The 25276-nt window shown below is 44.3% G+C and overlaps 1 protein-coding gene across 1 annotated transcript in view; it reads right to left on the bottom strand.

The window, feature by feature from the left end:
• LOC136957345 (sodium/hydrogen exchanger 9-like) overlaps positions 1 to 25276 on the bottom strand; it is a 72361-nt gene that overhangs the window by 33102 nt on the left and 13983 nt on the right. Inside the window, exons 7-12 of the mRNA XM_067251222.1 lie at positions 22451 to 22589; positions 20875 to 20980; positions 14979 to 15067; positions 10319 to 10432; positions 7389 to 7500; positions 4629 to 4782 (exon numbers count right to left, since the gene is read on the bottom strand). Coding sequence (XP_067107323.1) covers positions 4629 to 4782; positions 7389 to 7500; positions 10319 to 10432; positions 14979 to 15067; positions 20875 to 20980; positions 22451 to 22589 — 714 coding nt within the window. The remainder of the gene's footprint in view (positions 1 to 4628; positions 4783 to 7388; positions 7501 to 10318; positions 10433 to 14978; positions 15068 to 20874; positions 20981 to 22450; positions 22590 to 25276) is intronic.

Raw genomic sequence — 25276 nt, 5'->3', positions numbered from 1 at the left:
ACACCCACTGCTGCACATGCCCACACACATGGCTGCTCACATAAACACACACCTATACACACTCGTGCTCTCTCTGTCTGTCCATGCTTATTCAGTGACCACATGGCACATTTCTGAGGGCTTCAAAGAACTTCAAAGAACTAATGAGTATACATTAGCAATTTCTCATCTCTTTCTTTTCAATGCCCCCCCCCCCACACACACATACACACACACACACCTCGCTCAGAATCAGAAGAATCAGAATCAGAATGGGATTTATTCACCATTAAAGTTTGCACAGACAAGGAATTTGCTTTGGCAGGAAGGTGCATACAATAAACATATAGGGACCTAAAAATTTTATATGTGGACTATCTATACTAAGGGTACATAAACTAGCAGTACTAAGTGGAGTTAGAATTAAATAAAATATAAAATAAAATATAAGTTGCCGTAATAAAAAATATAGAAACATAAAAATACAAATATTACAAAAAATACAAATGTACAAGATACAATTTTGTAATGCAGTGCAAAAAGCAGTGTGTTTGTGTGCTCTCTTTCTCTGTGGAGCTCTCTTTCTCTGTGAGTGTCATATTTAGTACAAACCTCCCTCCAAACATATCCATTACCATCCCCCCTCAGTACGCAGACAGACCTGTAACAGTAAGGGCCTACGTCCATCGGTCAATACACCATTCAATGGCAAGGCTTCAGCTTGGCACACTGAGGCTGGCGTTTTTATGCAGGTGGTGCTGTAGGCCACACACAGAGACTCATACTAACATACACCGATGAACACACACACACACACGTAGCACACACACCCAGGTCGGTCTGTATGACTGCGCCTTAGATCTCCCCAGGGGTCCCCTGCCACCTTCAGCCCCTATCACACTCACTGCTTACACCCCTAGGGGACAGTGTGTGTGCGTGTTTGACTAAGTGTGAGAGTGACCTAGATGGAACCGCCGTGAAGTGGGATGGGTATTTGAAACGGAACAGGGGTATGCTTGTGTGCATACGGTATATTTGTGCACGTGTGCTTGTCTCAAGAGTGCATCTGTATATTATCGGAGTGTGCGAGTGCTTACAGGGTGAGGGTGTGCTGGTGTGTGGCGTGTGTGTGTACGTGTGTGTGACCAAGATGAAACAGCTGTGAGCTGGCACAAGTATTTCAAATGGACAAGGGAAAGGTAATGAGCCAATCAGAGAAGCTCAGTTGTTTTCATGCTTTGAATGTTCCCGAATAACAAATGCATGTCTGCATATCAATTGACTATACGGTCCACCAGCACGTTGATATACAGTCGTTTGAATCTTATTTGAATTGAAGTGCCTGTAAGTAAAAACCATGGATTCATGCTGATGGCAGGAGACAGGAGAGTTCCGGAAAAGCGTGTGGCAAGCACAGGGCAAAAGTTTAGATGGGTGAAAAATGTCAAGCGCATCAAAAGATTATCCTGGTATTCATTTAGCTTAGCAATGTCAACCATAGAAATCACGAGAAAGACCAATTTCAACCATAGAAAGACACAAAGCAGGAAAAACTGTATTTCCACTGTTCCAGACAGCTTACTGTGTGTGACTGTGTCATTATTTACGGTTTTGCTGAAAGTCTTGTGTTGAGGACGTTATGTATCTTGACATTATGTATCTTGAGACCGGAGTAAGGAAAATGACAAGTACTGAGAAAGGGAAGGTTTTACTGAAGTACAATGTGTGAAATCAGCTCCCATGGTTGTGTGTGTGTGTGCGCGCACGTGTCTATGTGAAATAGAATTTCTCCATTTCATCTGCCTCATTGCACTGGAGGCAGTCGTTTAACGCACTCCGCCTCACTCGCTCCTTTTGGTCTCACTCCACCCCGTCTCTCTTTCAATATTTTCTGTCACCACCAATCTGCCAGCCTCAAACTCTCTTTGTAAACCCCCCCCCCCCCCCCCACATCTTCCCTCCTCATAAACCTCCCTTCCGCTTCCCCTCTCTCTCCGTCTTGACATACAACAACAGTGAAAGACAGAGACAGTTAAGACAGCAAAGCTGATCTTTTCTGTATGTTTGTGTTTTTATTCTTCCCAGCTATCTTTAGATAGAGACAAAAACAACCCATCAACGACCCATAATAGATCTGCTTTCCTCCTCCATTCATAAGTCTCTTGAATTATTGGCTACAGATACGAATTTCTGTTCTAAGTTGTCATCATTTGTCTGTACATCCCAAAGTAGGATTTGTCAGAAGTACACAAATAAAAGAACAACACACTAAACAGCAGTTGAGTGTACAGAGAACTGGGTTCTGGTGGGATGGAACTCAGAACTCAAATTCAGGGACACATGTGCAAAGCAAATACCAAAACTCAAGTATCTCATTAAATTTTTGACTTTATTTTGACAGATTACATTCCAAAGGTTTATCGTTTTACAATGAGTCGACTGAGTCTTGTCGAGCTATCATCTGTCTTCACATGAGCCATATGGCCGTCTGGAATGGTTCAACTGAGGTTGTAAAAGTGAATCACTACTTCAACAGTTACAGTAAGGTTTAGGGTTAGATACAGAAACAAATTGTCAAGCCACCGGACACTACCCCTACCTTCTCATGAATGCCAAGGAAGGACCCTGTTGTTTGGAATGTAGACCCTCTACTTTGTGTGCACTAAACTACATGACTGAGACAAAAACTATATTTCCAAAGAGAGAAATCTGATGTACAGTAATAAGAGCAGCCAAGGTCGTCTTTTAATGCTGGCAGATTTTAGTCTATGATAAGGAGGGGAGGCCTTGGTATAACACATGTGTAATCTGTTTAGTTTCCTTCGATAAGGAATGATTCAAAAGCATGACATGACAAAATCGGACAGATCAATTAGACAAGTGTTGAAGTATATAAAATAGAGGCTGAGAAGGCTTGTAGACAAAGAAAAGCGTTTAAATGCCAAACCACAGCCAGACAACTGCAGCACAGCCTGGTGAGAAAGAAGAGTCAATAAGGCAGATAGAGCAACTATTTCCTCTTTTCGCCCCATGGGAATGCAGACAATCAAAGCCAATAGCATTTATTGTTTTTGCGTGAGCCTGCTAACATGCATGCGCAAGCACACACAGCACGCACGCACACCACGAAGGACAAACGTGCAAATGCTCGCGGATAGACACGCACAAAATACACCCTCCATTCACACACACTAATGAGTCCCCTGTGATGGCTGCTTTCTTGAACAAATCTCTCAAAGTGGCTTCAGAGACATTTCAATCGGTTCCCTTTCATTGGCAGCCCGTGGTAAAAGGCCTTCTGAAGTACAGAGAGGCAAAACACTGTGTCATTTCGAAGAGAACGAACGTACTCCTTTGACGAAGCTATTTCCGAGAGCAGGTCGGATCTGTGATTTGCTCCAGGTAAAGAAAGCTCTCGTCATATATTATTCACTGAGATGTATTCTCCCAGAGTTGTTACCGAGCCCCTTTCCTTTAAAACCATCCACAGACGCAGAGATGGAGGGAGGGAGGGAGGGGCCGCGTAAGAGCCCGTAAGCTACGAATGAGAAGTGTGGGAAACAGCTCATCGACAAAACCCTGGTTCCCTTAAGGACAGAAGACGTAGCTAGCTCTCGCACCACAGACACACTAGCTGCAACTGGGGAGGAATCCAAATAGGCCAAGATTCAGCACAAGTCTGAGACATATATACGGTACATCTGTGCACATATAGGGACATGTGCGCACACTTCTCCATATGTGGGTTGTCCCCAAAAGGCATACACACAAACGCACACACGCACAGAAAGAACATGTACTGCATGGAAAGACCTTAGGAGTCAATTATAGCAGCGTGATCTGGTCCATAGATTAGACTTTCATAATATAAGTGTCTAATTACTGCCTTACATACTCCATGCCTATTTTGCCCTTATTAATCACAATAATCCAGTCGTCTACAGACCACACCCACTCAGCTAATCGGAAGGGCACTTTGTGCGGTGTGATGATCCCATGAGTGTGTGTGTTTGTTCATGTGTGTACCTGTTTTGACCATGCACTCAGATCCCATGATAGTGTGTGTGTGTCAACCTGTCAGCATGAGGAACCTCTAACGTGAACCCAAAGACCTCCTAAAGACCTGTGCTCTTTGTCCATGAGTCACTAATGGAGGGCAGTGGGAGTTAAGTGCCCTGATGAGCAGGAGAGTGAGAGGGGGCCTTAGGGAGGGAGAACACATGTACTGCAGGGAGAGAAATGACATGGGCTGATGCATACTAACTAGCTGCAGTTAAGTGGCTCCCTTTGGGGACATGGGGACAGGTGTTGCATGAGAGTTGTTGAATTCAGATTTGAACTAGATCTGAATTCCCACCCCCTGCTCTTGTCATTTTGTGTTTTTAACAGCTGTCGCTACAAGAGATATCATTTTTTGTTTTGTTTTTTTATTCTCCATTTTTTTTAATGTATTTGCTGATAGACTATTTTATTCATTTGAAATTGTCTTTTTTTTTTTACTCCAACTCCTCACTGATTAAATTATTTTAGAACATTTTCCAGCTCTAAGAAGACGGTGTTGTACGTATGTCAGGATTAAACTACTCCTAAAGGCCCGTTGAGGCAGAGATTCAGTCTCATCAGGCCCGCTAGCAGAGACATTGACTGACCTGATGTTAAGCCAGCGTAGCATAGGCGAGGTGGCCGCGCCCAGTCCTAACATGGTGATGCAGACCAGGAGCAGGGTGGTGCTGAGGATGGTGCGTCGCGCCTCGGTGGACGTGTCTTGCATCGCCAGGGCAAACGCCACTGCTCCCCTCAGACCTGGAAGATAACAGTAGGGTTTGTAGTGACTGTATTCATCCGAACCCTGCTTAATAGTAGACGGGCCAGTACTGACTGTCTCACAACCACCAGATAAGCAACATGCAACCAACAACAACCCAAACCATTTCACCTTTGAACAAACTGATAAGCTCATTTGACCCATGCCACAGACAAAACATAAGGGAGTAAATATCAGGGTATCGGTTTGAGATGGATTGCGGCCATCATCAGGTGAAATGAGCACATCCACTTCTACACCCAGCCAACAGTCCAAAGACGGTCAGAGCAGATCCTTCAGGGCCACAGAGGCCGCTGGCTCCACACCCTTAGATGTTCCTCAGCAGTGGAAACGAAACAAGTTTGATACTCTGACGCCAAACACTGCAGAGAAGAGCTGCAAACTGGCTAGGGGCCGGGGCCGGGGTATGCACTTTTATATAACCAGCAAATAACCCAGACACAACCAACAGATTACTGTGTCAAGCCGACCGCCCAAAGCCCATATCATTTCCCGGGACAATCTTTTAACACCATTAGAGACAGATAGGAATGCTGGACGCTCAAGCTTTCATAAAGAAAAATCAAGAGGGGAAAAAAAAACAAAAACACAAAATGATCATCTTATGAGAGGCAACTAGAGACTAACATGTGAAAGTGGGTCACTCACGCAGAGAACCCAGCAGGGAACACTACTCCAAATCACTTAACTTGAATCTCTCCTGGGCCATTCTATCACCCCCCCCCCCCCCCTCCATCTAAAACCATTCAGACTCAAATATAGAGTAGGGCTCCATCTATCCTACCAGGAGACAACCCGAGACACAGACCTGGGTTGGTTGGGATGGTGGGAGGACAAGATAAACATGGGTTATAATAATAAGGTACAATGAAGACACAATATTTGTTATTGTATTTTGGGTCAATTACAATAAACCTTGAAGAAAGGCCTGGGGCCTCATGTATAAACGTTGCGTACGCACAAAAAGCTTGCGTACGCTGGTTTTCATGCACACAGTGTGATGTATAAAGATTTACTTGACGTGAGAATGTGCGGGCCGTCACGGAAACTTTTGAGCAGAAGTGAGAATGTGCGGACCGTCCGCAAAGTCTTGTCTGGCTCTGTAACTGGGCGAATTCTAATTGAAAAGTGCAGAAACTCACCAAACATTACAAAATAAAGTTTCCACTTACTGTCATACGTCTATGACGTTTACTATTCAAATCACATTTTCATTTTTTTTTTCTTATATATTTTTTTTCATTAATGGGGATGATCACATCAAAATGCCAAAACCCAAACGGGAAATGCTAGCTCTATAAAGGCTACTGTTTAATCCGCCACCACTTCTGTCAAATTTGAGGGTGTCAAACGAACGACAAATTCACTCAGGAAATCATGCTGTTACGATGCGCCACCACTCGTTTCTTCGAGTTTTACGGACCATTTCTTCTTAATTTCTGCCATGGTCCGGTTCTCCGAACCCACAGCATTTACGGTCCTTTAATAATAATAATAATTGTATTTGTAATGCACTTAATATTTAGCTAAATCTCAAAGTGCTACAGGTAAAAAAAAGAAAAGAAGGAAGGGCGCATGCGCCTGACAGTTTACTCCGCCGACTTTCTTATGTTGCTAATGCCTGATGACACACCGACAAACAGGACACATTTTCTCGCCTCCCCCTGCTATTGTTAGAACCTCGATCTCACAGTCTGTGAAATTGTTATTTTGTGTTTAGACATTTTAATTCAGACAAAGAAATGACCTCAGGAGCGCATTTATAGGTCATCTGCATATTCATTTATGGGAGGAGGCAAGGCGGGGTCAGTGGCTCGTTCACGTGCGGTCAATCTCACGTTGATTGTGATTTATAAAGGAAAGGTGCCCAGGACCTGGCGTACGACCAGTTTTATACATACATTGACGTACACCATCTTCTGGTATGAAAGCTGCGCAATCCTTTATACATGAGGCCCCTGGTGTCTGTCTGAGCTATTCTTGTTGTTTGGGTGGTAAACACATACACACACACACACAGGGGAACCATTCTCTTAGCATCTTTGCTAACGCCAATTATAGCTGCGGGCAATAAACAGAATCGCATAATTAAAGAGCATTCATGGTATAAATGAGGGTAAACGTGTTCCTATTTCATTTGGGGAAAAGACCACACGATTATAGCAAGGCTGCAGTATCTTCTCCTGGTGACACCCTACATTTGAATCTGAAGGAGAAATAAACAATCGTTCAAAGCATTAATTTGAGTCGGCATCGAAGTTATAACCGTTAACCCGAGTTAGATAAGGCAAACCTAATCTGAGATGGAGCGTTTCACACTGAAGCTGGTGGATTTCTCTGAGTAAGGTTGGAGCAAAAACCTCACAAGAGGGAACAGTACTGCAGCTCGCCAGGAGCAGGGCTCTAGAGGGAAAGCAGTTCAGCCGAACAGCGTCTTGCAGTGAGCAAGCTCTTCCTCTGCTCTCAATGTTCCTAGACGTTTTGTTCTTTTCGATCACAAACAGTGTTGTTGAGCCAAACTAGACAAGATCAGTGCTTATACAGGTCCCACATGTTTATCTGTTGGAAGCCTTTCATAGCCTACCTGAGAACATCATGAAGTGTTGTCCGTTGAGGGGAATCTTGTTCCTGCGGCCCAGATTGAGCAGGAAGGCGAGTGGGTAGATGTTGCACGCCCGCGACACAAGCACAGAGAACTGTGTGTGTTTACGGCTTAAGGAGAAATGCATAAACATACGAGAGCGGATGCTGAAGCGGCCACACACACACATACACACTCACAACCGTACACACAGAATCATCTCTATCCTCCATTTAGGATGCAAACACAGTACTGCAGCATGGTAGCAAGGCATGGAGCCAATCAGGCTCACCCAGCTGTCTCTACCCTCAACACACACTTTGATGTTCCACAAGAGATGAAACAGAATGCTAATTGTCATGCGGGAGAGTGCCACATGCTACCTGTGGAATCATCAGTGAAACAGACTCCATCTTGTTAGAGAAAGTACTGGTTAGTGTTGATTACTCAACTCCTGGGAAGAGGTTGTCATGTTACAAAATCAGTCACTATCAAACAAACCAGCATCTAGGGTTGATGGATTTAGCTGATGGCTTGTGAGATTAACTGACGTCTTGTAAGAAAACAGTTGGTTAAACTGATGGCTGGCGGTAAACAGATGGCAAGTGAGATAACCGATGGCTGGTGAGTTTCCCCTGTGGCTGTAAAAGTAACCAATTGCTGGTGAATTTGAGGGCTGGTGGTTTAAACATTGGCTGGTGAGTTTAGCCGATGGCTGGTGAGTTTAACCAACACTCTTTTTACTGTCTGCACAAGATCATCTGTACAGGGTACTCTTGGGTACTCCAGCCAATACTTCAAATTTTTCAAATACTTAAATGACTAAATGTAAATACTTCACTTCACCGAACAAATGGCAATAAAGTAGTATTGGATGGTTCTCATGAGGGGAAACGTTGAGGCATTTGGGCTTTATGAGACAGGGAGGAATAACTGAGCAGGGCAATACAAGAGGCTGCACCCTGAGACTGACAGGGTCATTACTGAAGAGAGCGTACTCACAGCCAACAGTCAATATTAGAACTACACCGGCCTATGGGTGTACAAAAGCAATATCCTTCCGGAGAAATCCTGTCATTTTTCTATGACCCTGAGCTATTTGAATAGAGGTAATTAAGCACTTTTATCTGATCCTCTTTTCCAAAAAAAAAAAAAGCCCTTCCCCGCTGTCATGAGCGAGGCTGCCGGTGAGTGATTAAAATCTCCTGCATACCCAGAAAGCGATTAACCGGATTAAATCTCAAGATTCTTTTACAGTCACTTTTAGTTCCCTAACTGCATGAGTTTAGCCCCTACTTAACTTTGTCTGCATGGTCTGCTTTGAACCGGTAGCATTGGTAGAATGCTTTCACCCAGTTACATTTTTGTTGTGAGAGCACCAAGAGGATGGACATAGACAGACAGAGCCTCTCTCGTTCCAAATGTTAGCCTTGTTGGCAGGGCTTCACAGTCAACCTAATAGCGGTGGACGCTATTAGAAAATAGTGAAAAGGAATCTGCTGGGTCAACTCTCCTGCTGACTGGAGAGCTGGAATATTAACTGCTGACCATCTGGGCAAATGGCTGCGTAGGAAGAAAAAAGCTGTAGTGGTTGGAGTTCGGCCATATGTGGCTGCCCCCAGGGTCTCCAGGCTATCATGGTCGCCAGCTCAGAGGCAGAGATGAGGCCTTCTTCAGCCAACTGTCCGCCCTCAAACCTCCCTGGAACACCATAGCTCTCGCGGTGAGTACAGGGGGGTGGACCCACGAGAAAGGAGATGGAGGCGACATCACAAGGACACAGACTTCACTTAACAAGAAAGGAACACGGGAGGGATACTCACATAAGCATCTACAACGACCGACAAGAACCGACAAAGGGAGCAGACATATACAGTATAAAGGGCAGGGTGATCACCGCTGGGTGACTGGAACGAGACACAGGTGTGCAGGGAGCCAGGAGAGAGAGACACACACACAAGACCAGGACAGGGCAGGGAAAACCAATAACTCAACTAAACATTAACAGGGGTACCACCGTGGCCGTGACAATAGCTAACCAATATGACAACAGCTGAAGGGGAAAGCAAATCAGTTATGACACCCTTTACTGTAAGCTTACAGTGTGACGCGCTTGATTGCGGATTTAATGACTTGCCGGACCTAGTTCAGACCGGAGGGGTTTATAGTGTTCGTTGAGAAATACTAAGAGGATAAACACAGCAGGTGTGTAAACTCTGTTACTAAACAATGCGCCAATTGTGACGCCTCAAGATGTTGGAGCAATGTGACCCTATCGTTTGCATTATGACAGTGATTTGATTTTGAAGAGGATTCAAATTAACTGAGCTTTGATGAGTAGAGGGTTGCTGAGAACAAGCTAGAACAGCACGAGTTAAGTGCCTATTAAAATCAGTGGGTGTCCTCAGAAGAACTCATTTGCACTGCAGCATTTTAATCTTCTGTGATGGGAATCATCAGGGGCCGAACACGTTTGCAGAATGTTTCAAATCGAACCACAACGCTTAGGCTTTTGAATGTTTCTACGGGAAATCTGTGCAATGTGGCAGGCAGTGCAGTATTGTATTTGTCCTCAAAAAGTTGCTGATTATTCCACTGATAGCAATTAGAGAAACTAATTCATAGACAAAATGGCGTTTGAATGATGAAATGGGGTAGATAAGAACGGAATTGGAAACAAGATAAAGCAGGTGTGAGACAACACGAGAGATGAAATGGAGAGACAAAATGGATATGATGGATGAGGACAGGGCAAAGCGGATCAGTAAAGGACAAGAATGAAAGAAGAAAGAGACTTGAAGACAAAAACACACACAGCTCAGCCCAGCATTACAGAACAAAGATGACAGTTCCATAGATGAGTATGTGTCCGATCTATAGGTTACCCAGTGGGTGGTGAGGACACTCCAGTGAGCCTCTCAGAGAAAGGATACAAAGGCCCCGCATATGAAGAGGGCACTGAAGACATGGCGCGGGAACGTCAACAAGACAAACCCTATGTAGCAGAAGATGAACATCTCCCCCAGAAAGGAGAAGAACTCTAAAAGCTGTGGAAACCAAAACCAGGTAGAGGACTGTGAGGCTGATGAAAGTTGGAAGTTGTTAATACAAAAACTGCATTAAAAAAATTCCAAATGAATTTTTCCTTTGATTTTCAGACATTACATTTACATTTAGTCATTTAGCAGACGCTCTTATCCAGAGCGACTTACAGTAAATACAGGGACATTCCCCCTGCGGCAAGTAGGGTGAAGTGCCTTGCCCAAGGACACAACCTCATTTTGCACAGCAAGGAATCAAACCGGCAACCTTCAGACTACTAGCCCGATTCCCTAACCGCTCAGCCACCTGACTCCCGACATGCATGATGAATTGCTCTTATATGACCTTAAACTGTATCTTCCTGATTCCTTACATTTTAGTTTGAAAGAAAGTTTGACATTTTTGAATAAATATTGTTTTTGCGATAACATACAAATGCAATTGTAAAATGCTTGAAACAAAATAAAAGTATGGGCCCCAGTTTGATATCCGAAATGTTTGTTGTCTGCGTTTTAAATATTGAGAGAACAAAGATATTTTAAATAAAAGAGATTATATGACTTTTAGCTGGTGGGTATGGCGTTATATGTGTGCCACATTCCTGAGGAGCAAAGGAAGATATTAGGAAGAACCAAGCCCCCACCCCTCGCCCCTCGGCTTGAAGCAACGGCCCCGGTGGATGTAGGTGGTATTGCATTTATTGTTAGACTTCCGGCTCTTCCGGTCGTTTTTATTCGATTAACTCCAGTCAGTCGATTAACTCCTGGCTCATACTACTAGCTTTTTCATTGAATAATTTTTCATGATTTTTCCTAAGTTTGAAACCAATCCGAAATGGGTAAACTAGCACCATGTATTTGCTTACGTCAATAAAAGTTGCCTGCAAATGTGCTCGCAGATATTAACAGGGCACAAGCACAAAAGTTCACATTGGCTGATAGCCGATTTACCTGGAGCTGAAAGAAATGGCTTGAGTTGCCTGCCCTGTTGTAGCAAGTTTAACAAATGGTTGTCACACATACATGAAATGTTGTTAATATAGTTTATTCGCATTATTTCATTAATTAGATTAGATTTTTCGTAAAAACGTTCATGACATGATGGCAAATATTACATTATGTTAAGCGTGAGCATATATTGTCTATCTGGAGCAACGACGAAGATTAATACTTTAACTGATAACCACAATAGGAAATTATATATATTTACATAATATTAGTCTTGCCTTCAGAAGCTTTTGTTAAACACACTCATTATTCTTTTTTTGATCATGTCATCAAGCCAGACTGCTTTTGTGGGACAATGAAGGACACAACGACGGAGCTAAGTGTTCATGTTAACAGTTTATTTAATCCGATACAATGCGTTGGAAATCATACTCATATCACAAAGAAAAAAAGCAACATATGTGATGAGTTCCATCTAGAATAGCCCTATAGCCTATTTAGCCCTATAGCCTATTTCTAAAAACCAAGTGAAAGGAATACTATACAGTGACAGCATACATTTCCGTAAAGTTTGCATCATGTCTCTGATTCTTATCGGACTTGTACCCCATTCTGCCACTGCAATGCCTAGCTCACACGCTCGCAACCATATAAATCTATGCTCGCGACTAGTTGTCGCAAAGTATGACGTGTACAGCTAGTTGCACGAGGTCTCGGAGCTAGGGAAAAAAAGAGCCAATGTTTAAAGCTAGACCGGAAGAGTCGGAAGTGGAAAGATGGCGCGGTCCAGTTTCGTGCTCTCGCTTGCCTCACTGCGCCACCGAGCACTTTTCATAGAAATGAATGGGGACGCCATCTTGGAAGACAAAAGTTGCTTCCTCTAGTAATATTAACTCTATGGGAAGAACACAAAATCTCACAGCGTTACAAATGTGCCACAAAACCAATCAATTGGAGAAGGTCAATTCTGATTGGCTGCTTCCGAATGAAGACAGCGGGATTTAAACTTCAAGCCGCCAGACATGACCGAATCTAATGTGGAAAACTGCTGTTCCAAAGACATTCTTCGACAAGCTAGCTAGCAAAATTAGAAAAGGATGAAACTTTTTTCATAAAGCTCCCAGATGCTAGCGAGTTAGATAGTTGTTCTAACTATGTAATGGGAGACGATACAGCCAATCAGAATTGATTCCGCCTCCGCGGAGTCCATTATGTAAGGGATAATGCCCGACGAGGTGTACAATATCACCTGATAATGGACGATGCAGAGGCGTGAACAGTCCGACGCGCACCTCGAAGGGCATTATCCCGCTTATACCATGGTCACTTGTCAATTTTTTTTTTTTTACAAACATTAATTTATGTTTTCATGCGTTTTGCAAAAGAAAATCTAATGTTTTTTTAATTTCTAGTCCGCTCAACTCATAGAACCAACTCCGGCTTTCCTTTGGATGAGCTATTAGCTTGAAAGCTAACGTTATGCTAGCAAGATTAAAAGGCAATAACATTGTGTACGGTTGACAAACAGTAAATATAATTTTACAGTATGTTTGACAAGAAGATTTGCTAGCTAACCATCCATGTCACTGTCCCAAAATCAATATAAAGATTTTCACGAACAAAGTCGCGGCCATATAGGCTACCTACTAGGCTACAGTACGGCCGCAGCCTGTGGAGCGAGTTGAATAGCAAATGGATGTGAGATGACCGCATCAAAGTTGACATATTTCTCCAAACAGTAATTATAATTTGACAGTATGTTTAACAACAAGACTAGCCAGCTATCGAGCCATGTCATTGTCCCCAAATAAAATCAAGATTTTTAAGAAGAAAATAATCGGCCATGGCCCATGTGTATAGAGTTGCTGCTACTGTTGTGTTGGCCGCAGCTTGTAGTAGATTGAATTAGTGATGGGTCGTTCGCAAACGATCCGGCTCTAAGAGCCGGCTCTTGAAGGTGAACGTCGGGAGCTGGCTCGCATATCTGAAGAGCCGACTCTATTTTTAATAGATTAATACAGCCTATAAAAACTAAATGATTATGAAATAATGAATTGTAATTGTAGGGAGTCAGGTGGCTGAGCGGTGAGGGAATCGGGCTAGTAATCCGAAGGTTGCCAGTTCGATTCCCGGTCATGGATCCTTGGGCAAGGCACTTCACCCTACTTACCTCGGGGGAATGTCCCCGTTACTGCTTACTGTAAGTCGCTCTGGATAAGAGCGTCTGCTAAATGACTAAATGTAAATTTAAAATAATTGACTAATTCAAAGAACAACAAAAAAATACTTGTAGGCTTAAAGGCGCACACAATCATCCTCACATGTTCCTGTCAATCCTGCATGAGGGAGGGCCGAGTCATCTCACACACAGTCAGAGAGTAGTCAAAACTCGGAGGAGAGCCATGACAAATCAATGCATTTTTAAAGATATGTGGTTACAGTCGAGTATGATTTCATAATTTAATTCAAATTGTTTTCACACCCATCATAGTCAAATTCATAGTTAAAACATGTATTTTTTAAAGAGCCGTTCGGGAGCCAAAAGAGCCGGCTCTTTTTGGTGAGCTGAGCCATACGAGCCGGCTCACGAAAAAGAGCCGGAATGCCTATCACTAGATTGAATAGCGAATGGGATGTGAGGTGAGCGGTTACGTGACACTGACTCAGTACATTCAGAAAAGTAACATTTTTCAAATAGGTTAAAATAAATATTGAAGTCACTCATTGTTGTAAATAAAAGTTAGCTTGTTACAGTCTTTCAAACGGAAAATGGAGGCTTTGACTCCGTCCCTGTTGTTATGGTTACTTATTTCAGACACTTTGTACAGGCTCATATACTATGTAGCCAGCGCAATAATTTAGAATGGTGAACAGACAGTTTTGCTGCAACTACGTAGTAAGTGCCCGTATATCACCGGAAAATGGACACCCCTGCAGCCAATCAGAATCGAGTATTCACCCAGACCATGGTATAATGAATAATATAGGGAAGTCAGGTGGCTGAGCGGTTAGGGAAGCGGGCTAGTAATCTGAAGGTTGCCAGTTTGATTCCCGGCAGTGCAAAATGACGTTGTGTCCTTGGGCAAGGCACTTCACCCTACTTGCCTTGGGGAGAATGTCCCTGTACTTACTGTAAGTCGCTCTGGATAAGAGCGTCTGCTAAATGACTAAATGTAAATGTAAATATGTGTGGATGAGTCTGTGCATGGATTGATGATTTGTTTCTGCTCTTTACAGCTCGCCAAGGCCGCATGACACCGGAGTCCATCTGTGCTGGCCCTTTTAGACAGATTTACATGTAGTCATACCTGGGGATTGGACTCCCATAGTCACAAGAGCAATAATGGCAATTAACCATTCATTACTAGAACTACACGCCTACACAAACACACATACTGTACCACGAGAACCCGAACAGGGAGGTTAAAAGGGAATTAATACTTTTGGAACTGCACAACAGCACAAGCACAAACATGTTTTCAGGCTACTGATGTTTCAGGACTAGACTATGGTGGTGTTTGGGCCTACAGTATTTGTGTGTGCATGTGTGTGTGCATGTGTGTGTACGTGTGTCTGTGTGTGTGTGTGTGATGTTCAGTCCAACCTGTTTGGTCCTGATCTTGGCCTCAGAAGACAGGTTGTGGATTGTGTACCTGGCCTGGGCGATTCCACAGAACAACACTGCCACAATACCTGGGAAAAAAAATAAACACACGTGAACACACAGACACACACAAAACAAAGAAGAAAGGTCTTTACAAACACAAGTAAACATTGGACGTGCATGTGTGCAATTTTGTTGTCTGTGTCCCTGTGTCTAGTCTGTAGTGGTCACGACACACAACCCAGTATCCCAGGGCTTCTCATGTTCAGTACAAGGCCTCTCTAATATACAGTATACAGATACCAATCCAGTCCAAAACAAACCCACTCTGTGTCTAGGTTCCAGAACAGCTGTATAAACGACTCTGTTGGAATGTACCATGGAGGATCCCGGGGTGTGTAGGGTCCCAGAGTTTAACCCTGCCTCTCCCCTTCCTCAAGCAGAGAGCTCCAGAGATGGGGAGCTTAATGCTGGAAATGATATCATTATCTGAGAACATGCCAAGAAAGCAACAAGGAGATGGACTGAAGAGAACGTCATGGCACTTACTACAGATAAAGAAAAAAAGTGAGACAGAGAGAGAGAGAGAGAGAGAGAGAGAGAGAGAGAGAGAGAGAGAGTGAAATAAGTTGATATGTAGAGAGAAAGAGAAAGCAAGGAAGAAGTAGAAATGCAGAAAGGGGATCAGAAAAAGAGCAGAAAAAAATGCCAAAAAGAGAGATCACTGTTCAGTGACCCTGCTGGTGAGTCAGGGTTGGATGGAGTGTTTGCATCTGAAACAAACAACCCCCTGGGGAGAGGGCGTTCCCAGCAGGTCACACTACTCTGTGTTGCTCTGGGAGAGCAATTTAACTTCACGTCTCCAGTCTACCTACTTTACATTTACATTTACATTTAGTCATTTAGCAGACGCTCTTATCCAGAGCGACTTACAGTAAGTACAGGGACATTCCCCCGAGGCAAGTAGGGTGAAGTGTCTTGCCCAAGGACAGAGCGTCAGTTGGCATGACCGGGAATCGAACTGGCAACCTTCGGATTACTAGCCCGATTCCCTCACCGCTCAGCCACCTGACTCCCAAACTTTAGTGAGGGTCAGAGTTCTGGACTTCATAGTGAGAACAGTGACACGACTATCAATGACTATCCATGAACATGGATACTGTAGCATCTTAGCTGCAGCCAGAGCATTCTGTTACCCTACTTGAGGAGAGTCAGACACAGCCTTTTCTAGAACTAAGAAGCCCTGTCAATGGAGAATAAGTTTATACTCTATGTTCTATATGTAAACTAGGACCAGGCTAAATCTATGGCATGTTTTGAGATGGACAATAGAAGAAACAGACCAATCTCTCTTCTACCAAAGACTGGACAGAAGGACGGACACCTGAGAGCTTGGCTACAGCTTCATCCCGTAATGGCCAGTGGACATTACGGGTAGACTATTCAGGGATTCCTTGGAAACATTGCACCTCACTAAACTAAAATTCTCAATTTACATTTCTCAACTTTAATTCGCTCATTTGCACACATGGGACACAATTATATCCTCAATGGGCACTTGTTCAGATGATAATGCAGCGGTAATGAGCAAAATGCAGATGGTTTTGGGATTGGGTACCTTTTTACTGTATACAGTAGTATAATGAAGTAGAGTAAACCATTAATCATCAGTGTGAAATTGCAATGTGCATCAATAAAGTACTATGTTCTATGTACTCTAGCCAAATCATGTTATAGAATGTATCCTAAAATAATCTTGGGTGATGACAGAATATCAAAACTACCCTACAAATCTATGCCAGAAATGGACAGCCATAGAGGGGAGCACAATCATGTATCTCTATGCCCTCAGCCTCTATAACAGGACCTCGAGAGTCAGCGCTAGTCAGAGAGCCAGTTGAGTTCTGAATGCCCCTCTCTCTTTCCCTCCTACACTGGACAGCATTAGTAAGGTGAACTTTATAGACTGGCACCAGCAGAGTGCCACTGACAAAGGTCAAGCGTTTTCATTAAACTTGTCCTCCTCCTCCACATGCCTATTGGGGCTCTGCCAACGAGGATACAGTCCTAGACTGGCATCCAAAACACACGCACGCACACACACACAAACGCACAAGTACACACTTTTAATATCCTGCATTACCCTAGGTGTTAAACTAAGCACATACATGTCTCAAAATATGTACACAATATTCATGACAGGGCTACATTGCTGCACCGGTGAACATAGGTCGGATATTAACTGAGGATAATCATTTGAGTCAGTCAGTGTTTTCCGAACAATACATAATTAGACAATTTCACTCAGGCGGCCTCTATTCTATTGGAGGCTTTAGAAAGCAATCGACGACGAGTCAAAGCTATTATGAAACCCGAAACCACCCAGCCTCTAGCAAGACTGGCATGTCAGAGGAATGAGATCATACAAATCCATTTAAAAGCCAATCTATCTAGATGTGTTTTTCTTTTGTATTTTCTTTACTCTTTCTTTACTCTTTCTTTACAATTTTTTTTTGTAGGCCTTCTGCAATAGGAAAAAAATTGGAAATGAATTGCGGTAGTATGGAAAACGTGTCATGTAGCATCTATTATACATGAGAGCAGAGACCCCTGAGCTGAGAGTGTCTCTGCAGGATGCCGGGGCTCAGCCAGGCAGGAGCTGAAGAGCTAGTTTAGCTTTTACGGCTGGCTGCTATCTGCGGGCCCATCTCTTGCTATACTCGCTAGCAGCAACTTAGGGTGCACTGCGGAGGAGAAGGAAGAGAGGAGGCCTGTTCCTGTGAAGACGAACAGTGTTTTGCTGTCTCCCAGAAAAAGACTTGACACATCATGGTAGAGCGAGACTTTGTCGGGCCGAAATGGCTGCTATTTTGATTCCGACAATTCTGTTCATTCTGGTGAGGAGGAGAAGGAGGAAAGGAATGAGAGATAAACAACAAGAAATAGAAGAGTCAGAGAATGCTCTGTCAAGTAAGAAAACCAATAGAAGGAAAGTTTAAACTGTTTGAGAGAACATCTTGCATAGAAGGTGTGAAATAAATTTTGGGCCTATGTACAATGAATGTGTTTTAGGAGAAGTTTACAGTTGGTTAAGAAGCTTGATATAATGAATGTTGATTCAACTCCATTTGGTAGAGATGCCATTTGCAGTTTTATGACACCTAACTAGGAGACGTGAAGTCTAAGAGACGGGAAGCCTGGGTGACCTGAGAGAGTTCTTGTCACCTGGGGGGAAGAGACAGTTGGTCTGAAGACAATGTGTATTCAACTGTATTGTTCTAAGGATTTAACCAATGACAGAAGAGATGTGGTATAGCTGCATGTCTGTAGGATGAACCAATGTCTTTTGAGAACTGTCGTATCTATAAAATGGTCTGTTGAAGAATGTTCTGGGGGGGTTCAGGGCCATCAGCTGGGTAGTGCTGGTGGGCTGGATTCTCCTGGTTCCATTCTAGAATGCTAGATGGAGCTGTATGGAATTGTCTTTGTGTTATTGTCTTATGTTTGTGTGTCGATGATGTTATGTTGATAACGTTATAATGTTTAAATCTACGTCAAATAAACATTAACTCTGTACTTCACCCGACTTCAGCTTAAACGATTGATTCTCTAAAAAACTTCCACGACAGTTTTGGAGGGGGCACCCGGATGTTCATTGAGATCCGACCTGGACTCGTGAGTGGCAAGAACGGGATTCTTCCTCAGGGTCAGGTGGTTCGATGCAGCATTTTGAACAGGGGAAAGTGGTGAGTTACTGAGATCGATTACTTTGAGCGAAGTTATGGTGAGGTTAAAGTTATTGTTGAATTTGATGGGGTTTTGTTTGAATGGTACAATTTTAGTCCGATAAATAGATGTGCAATTCTATCTGTGATATTGCTACATTCCTACTGTAAATCCTCTGTGTTTAGCCTTTGAGTAGTTCAAAGATGCCGTTGTGGTCTGTGTTTAGTCTTTGTGTAGTTCAAAGATGCAGATGGCCAGTTTATTTGTTGCTGCGCCAGTTGTCATATGCATAGTGCATATGGTTGTCCATCCATGGGTGTGTGGATGAGTGTATGGGTAATGTGGAATGTTCTCGAAACTCACAGTGGATCCTGATCTGTAAATGGATTGGTTGAAATTGTCATATCTAGTTACCGAATTTTTTTCTTTCTCAAAACTACATGTTATTGCGATATTTTGGAATTGTATGAGCTATCTATTGAAGTCATGTAATTACTAAGTATACTAATACATGTTAAAGGGTTCGAGGCCCATTGCGTTGAAGTCGTACAAAGGATCTTGAGTCCCATTAGGGGTTACGAGTTCTGCATGAGTTTATTGCTACTGAGATGTGTGTGTTATGATTAATTCTAAGTCTGGTGGTAGACAAATGCATGGCAAACATTTGTTAATAAATCCTAACCAATTGGGCGAGTTGCAGATTGCCGACCAGGATTTGGATGTATGTGTAAACGGCTAATTTTATGTGGAGTTTTCTATGTAGAATTTGAATCCCGACTTCTCTTTTATGTGAGGAAAGAGAAGTTAAAGAAAAAGTGAGGAAATTGTATAAGTTTGTCTTTTGTGTTAAATGTTTGTTTGAAACAACGAGGAGTATAAGATAAGAAAAGAACTAATCCATAAAAATACACATAATTTTTTCTTCCGAATGTGCTAGTCCGCTGTCTGTTGAATAATGTCTGCAAACATTGCCAGAAAGACAGCGCTTGGATCGGAAAGATCAAGGCTGTGGTTTCGTGAGTGTCCTGAAAGACAGGAAGAATGGCAACAGCATTTGTCACAGTTTACAGACAGAATCAGCAGCGACGGTGGCGGGTATGTGCGAGCGAAGGAATTGCAGTTTCAAAATTGATACTACGGAAGGGTAATTGCCTAACACATGCGCACACGCAACAAGAGACGACTACTACACTATGACATTTTGTATCCTGATTAGGAATTGTATTGAAGTTAGATTTTTTTGTTTTTAAATAACTGTTTACTACTGTTGGTTGACATTAATTGTACAAAAAGAAAAAGTGTGGGAATGTGAAAGAAATTTTGGGCCTATGTACAATGAATGTGTTTTAGGAGAAGTTTACAGTTGGTTAAGAAGCTTGATACAATGAATGTTGATTCAACTCCATTTGGTAGAGATGCCATTTGCAGTTTTATGACACCTAACTAGGAGACGTGAAGTCTAAGAGACGGGAAGTCTGGGTGACCTGAGAGAGTTCTTGTCACCTGGGGGGAAGAGACAGTTGGTCTGAAGACAATGTGGATTCAACTGTATTGTTCTAAGGATTTAACCAATGACAGAAGAGATTTGGTACAGCTGCATGTCTGTAGGATGGACCAATGACTTTTGAGAACTGTCGTATCTATAAAATGGTCTGTTGAAGAATGTTCTGGGGGGTTCAGGGCCATCAGCTGGGTAGTGCTGGTGGGCTGGATTCTCCCGGTTCCATTCTAGAATGCTAGATGGAGCTGTATGGAATTGTCTTTGTGTTATTGTCTTATGTTTGTGTGTCGATGATGTTATGTTGATAACGTTATAATGTTTAAATCTACGTCAAATAAACATTAACTCTGTACTTCACCCAACTTCAGCTTAAACGATTGATTCTCTAAAAAACTTCCACGACAATGAGCAATGATCTTGGATATTTTGCCCTGATCCCACGGGCTCGTTGAGTGAAGCTGGCTACAGAACACACACCTGCCATTATAACAGCTGTGTTTGGCATCTGCTTGCGTGCAAGTCTGAGCCTGCCGACCTGGGAGATGCTGAAGACTCCGCAGGTGAAATGAGGTGGAGGAAGACTTAACTGTGGGTGACTCAGGCCTCCTCTCAGCCTGTTCCAGTGAGGGCAGGCCCAGACCAGCCTGGACCCCATCACTATCCACTCACCTGAGAGACCGCAGACCTCGGCACACAGGAAGGCACTCCAGGAGAGCAGGAAGAGAAGGGTCGTCTCCAGCAGGGGGTGCTCGCACAGCCGGGTGAATTTGGTGAGGTGGAGCTGAGGTTAAGGGCGAAGCAGATCTGACAGGGCGATTAGTGTTTAGTGGTGCGAGTCATGCGAAACCATACATACATTGTCAGGTGCCGTTGCGCTCCTTCATTGCATTCTCATGCAACTCGTGGTAAGATGTGCATGGATACACATGCACGCCTAGACATGCCTAAACATTGTCACACGCAGTTCATGATTAGATTTGTGATAAAACATGCATGCAAACACACCCCCACATAGCATAGCTCTGGCCGAACTATGTGAATATTGGAACAGAGGTATGAGTCAGCAGTTTATTCCACCGAGTATCTCCTGTGCCCTAATCATAGATCAGGGTATTTAGAGTGTAGTGTTTCCTCGCTAGCGCTTAATCAGTTCATCCCTGGGAGTTAGGTCCTGCACCTAATCAAGTCCAGACCTCCTCTTCTGTGTCCCACACACTCCTTGCCAGTGACTCAGTGGCCCTCTTTCAAGTCAAACAAAGTTCCAGCCAGACTGACCCCGCCCTGCAAGTTTTGGATCTGCATCACCGCTTAGGAGAACAGTGTTGAAAAATAGACGGAGACAAACAGGAGAGGCAGAGAGAGAGCGAGAAAGAGAGGCAGAGAGAGAGAGCCCAGAGCGGTTCACTACATGTACGGCAGTGACTGTTCTGCTCATCCTTCACAGGATTCCCTGTTCTCAAATTTTTTGACTTGGTTTGACGTTCGTTCTCCTCCCGTGCACCTCTTTTGCATTCAACCACAAACACAAAGTCCCCTGTCCTGTTTGGCTACGCTAAACACATTGTTGAAGGAATTCCGTGGGGGGGGGATTAGTGAGGAAAATATTGAAGCACAAAATTCATCCAGTAGCATGGGGTGCTTGGAATAGCAGGTTACTGTATAAAGCTAGCTAGCTAGCTACAGAAGCCAGCTGGCTAAGTTGGCTACAGTAGGCTGTGACAGAAAGCTCTTGTGCGCTGCGTGCTCGCTAGGCACCATTAGATGGATCAGTGTCAGCTCACGGGACACAAACCCATAGCCACAGTCCCCCACCCCCCACCATCCCCCCCCTTCTCCCCCCTCTAATTTCCGCCATCCTTCTCCCCCCTCTAATTACTGTGAGATCAGAGACAAATGCTGGACAGCAACGCTGGTCGAAACCTCATCAGAGGCCATTCTTTTGATTGATGACCTCTTCGACGAGGCGGCGACCATTAGCGACGGTGGCTAGCGCTCCTGGCTTTAGCCTTGTTGATGATGTTGATAAGGTATCGGTGTGTGTATGTCGGTGGGGTTATGTTGTAGAAGCAATTAAAGCACAAAGGGGAAGTTGTTAACAGTGGATGCTGAGGTGATAATTGGGATGGGGGTAGAGAAAAAGGGTTGTAGGGCGGTGTGTGTGTGCATGTAGTTGGGGTGTGTGTGTGTTTGTGTCTTGGTGTGCCAAGGTGTGGATAGAAAAGGGGTACGTGGGTATAAAGGATATGAGAGCGGTGACTGCTGTGTAGAAAAAACCTACGGCGAAAGAGCCAGCGAACACTGTAACAAAATGGCCGACAGCGACGAAGAAGGCACGGGTGTCAAAAGCATGAACTCCACTCGTCAGACTGTAAGTGGTTACGGCCCTGGAAAAACAAAAAACACACATACAGACATGCACACACACAAACAGAGATAATTAACACCGTATACCAAAATGTTACACAACTTGGTTGGACAAGCCAAAACACACACAGTGCTTTGTTGTTTGACAAAACATGTCTAACTAGAAGCAATACTGCAGTGCTATACTGCTTCCAAACGAGCCCAGTCATCAGAAATTCCAAACCCCTCCGCTCTTCTGCCTGTCCCGTTGAAGAACGGGTATAAATCCAAAAGCCTGTTGTGCTGAGCTAAGCCCTTAAGTACAATTTATTAGAGTCAATCCTAAGGGGGGGAGGTAGGGAGGGAGGGAGGGAGGGAGGGAGGGGAGGGGGGATGTAGTAGGACCACACTGCATCTAACAAACCCCATGCCCATTTGAGTCTTTCATTTCCTCTCAAAGCTGCCTTCCCCCCCTCTGCAATCATACTTATTTCTATTTTGAACCATTTCTCTCAGCCGGGCAGTCTCTGCTCATTTTGTCTTGGGGAGCTGGGAGGTGTGTTTTCGTACACAAACAGGAACACAGCGTCGTTGTTTACGCCGGAATGAATATTTACATGGCGGAGAGAGGCTCCCATGTGAGAGGGGTTGACAGAAGACAAAGCTGTTGGTGGGGGAGTGAGAGAGAGACGGGGGGACCCACGCGAGGAGTTGGTCGTCTTCATGGAACGACAACACTTCCCTTCTCTCTTTGATTTTGAGCTCCCCTAAACTGAGCGTTAAATGCTTTAGTCGGCAAAAAAGCGCCGTCTGTGTTTTCTTTCACTCCGTTTCTCTCCCTCTCTTTTGTCATTGGATGTGACAGGCCGTCTGATACACAGGAGAAACACAGACAGGAACAAACTTTACTCTCTACAACAGACTTCACAATGAATAAATAGTGTTCCCGGCCAGCCCCATGTTCAGATGATCTGAGGTGAAATTGCTCCCACTGAAAATTCCTCCCAAATATTTGGTTTTCCTAAATGAAATCAGGATGTGGCTTAATATCTACAAAAGGACAATCCATTTCCATATACAATCTCACTGTAATCAGACTGCTGTTTTTAAGGCGCCTTTTGTAAACTTTACACTTTATCTTAAATACGGTAGTTTAGTCCTAATCAGAATTGTCGAGCCTAGATGGTAGATGGTAAATGGTATGGATGGAAAAACTTTTTTTCAACCATCTATCCACAATGTAATATTTCTGAGAAACAGCAATGTCACGCTGCTCACTCGGAGCAGAGAATGTCCAGATGTAATCGTGGGGAGCGACATGTGTGGAGGCTGTGTGAGTGCTGCTTGCAGCCAGGCCGGGCCGGGGAGACAGGCCGTGTTAGCGTGAGGCTGAGCTGCCCACAGGAGCTTGTTAAAATTCCAGGGCCACAGGGGCCCATGTGGCTCGCTCACAAGGGCCGGCTTTGTGTGCTGGGGCCGAGGTACAGGCCTGCCGGGGCCCTGCCAGCCTGTCAAGTGCCAGGGGATGGCATGCGGGATGGGAAGGCAGGGCAGGGAGAGACACACACAGCCCTATCTGTGTGCTGCACAGTGTGCAGGGGGCTCTTCAGTGGAGATGCAGACGGGAGCCAGTGCTTGAAACCCTCCCCAACCCCCCCCCCCCCCTCCCTCCTCCTCTTTCTCTCAATCAGTCATGTTTGCCTTTTCTTCTGTCATCTGCCGGCCTGTCAGACCTTATTTGTTTTCCCTTTTTTTCTTATGACTGCGGGTGTGCTGGAGAGTCAGGGAGAGAGAAAGAAAGAAAATTGGCCAAGAAAAAGCTGTGTGTGCGTGGTACAATGTTTCTGTTTGATTTGATGTGAGACGCACTGTAAGTGTGCGTGCAACTTTGTACACGTGAGTGCGATGCTCGTACCCCGTTCACCTCCCCTTGACCCCCGCCATTCTGTTCATCTCTTTGCCTGTTCATGCATGTGTGACAGTGTGTCCGTGTGAAACCTCCTGCTTCTCCATCCCCTCTCCATCCTCCCATCCCTCCATCTGTTTGTCCGTCTCTTTGAATGGCTTTTGTTGTTCGCTGGCATATTGTAAGTGGAGCAGACAAACAAAGACCGCCGTCTGGGAACGCACATGGCAAACACACACAAGCACGTGCACAAAGAAAGATGCAGAGGGAAGGAGGAAGTTAAGAGGGAGCGAGAGCAGGAAAGGCTAGGTAAGAGAGAGAGAGGGGATGTGTGTGGGAGAGAAAGAGAAAGAGAGAAAGATGGATGTAGAGAAAGTGAGAGAGGGAGAGAAAGAGGAACAGAGAAAGCCTCTAACCAGTGTAAGGGGGTAGTCGAACAGGCTTTCTCTCCTTCTCTCACATTCCATACATAAGAATAGAATGGATTTGATTTGTGTTGAAATGCGAAAATGTTCCCTCTCTGCTCCTTGTGAGAGTACACTGTGTGTAAGACCACAGCAATGTCATTGGGAGTAGTTGTGCCATGGGTTGTTCAGTGCTGAGATTAGAGTTCTGTCTGGCTGACTGCTGAGTCGCTAATGAGGAACGTTGGCACCAGACGATGGGTTGCCCGTACCCGCAGCCCTCAGCGTCCTCTCCTGCCAGGCCGGTCTCTGTGCGAAGCCCGATGCCAATCAGGGCTTTGATCATGGGTTGCCCACACACCCCCAACCACCCACCCACCGTGCCAATCTCCTCTGCGGAAAATTTCCGCCGACTGCT

Source organism: Osmerus mordax, chromosome 15 (assembly GCF_038355195.1).
Source record: "Osmerus mordax isolate fOsmMor3 chromosome 15, fOsmMor3.pri, whole genome shotgun sequence".
In the NCBI taxonomy this organism is placed as follows: Eukaryota; Metazoa; Chordata; class Actinopteri; order Osmeriformes; family Osmeridae; genus Osmerus; species Osmerus mordax.
The sequence above is the reverse complement of the archived record's forward strand: the minus strand, read 5'-3'. Positions and strand labels throughout refer to the sequence as shown.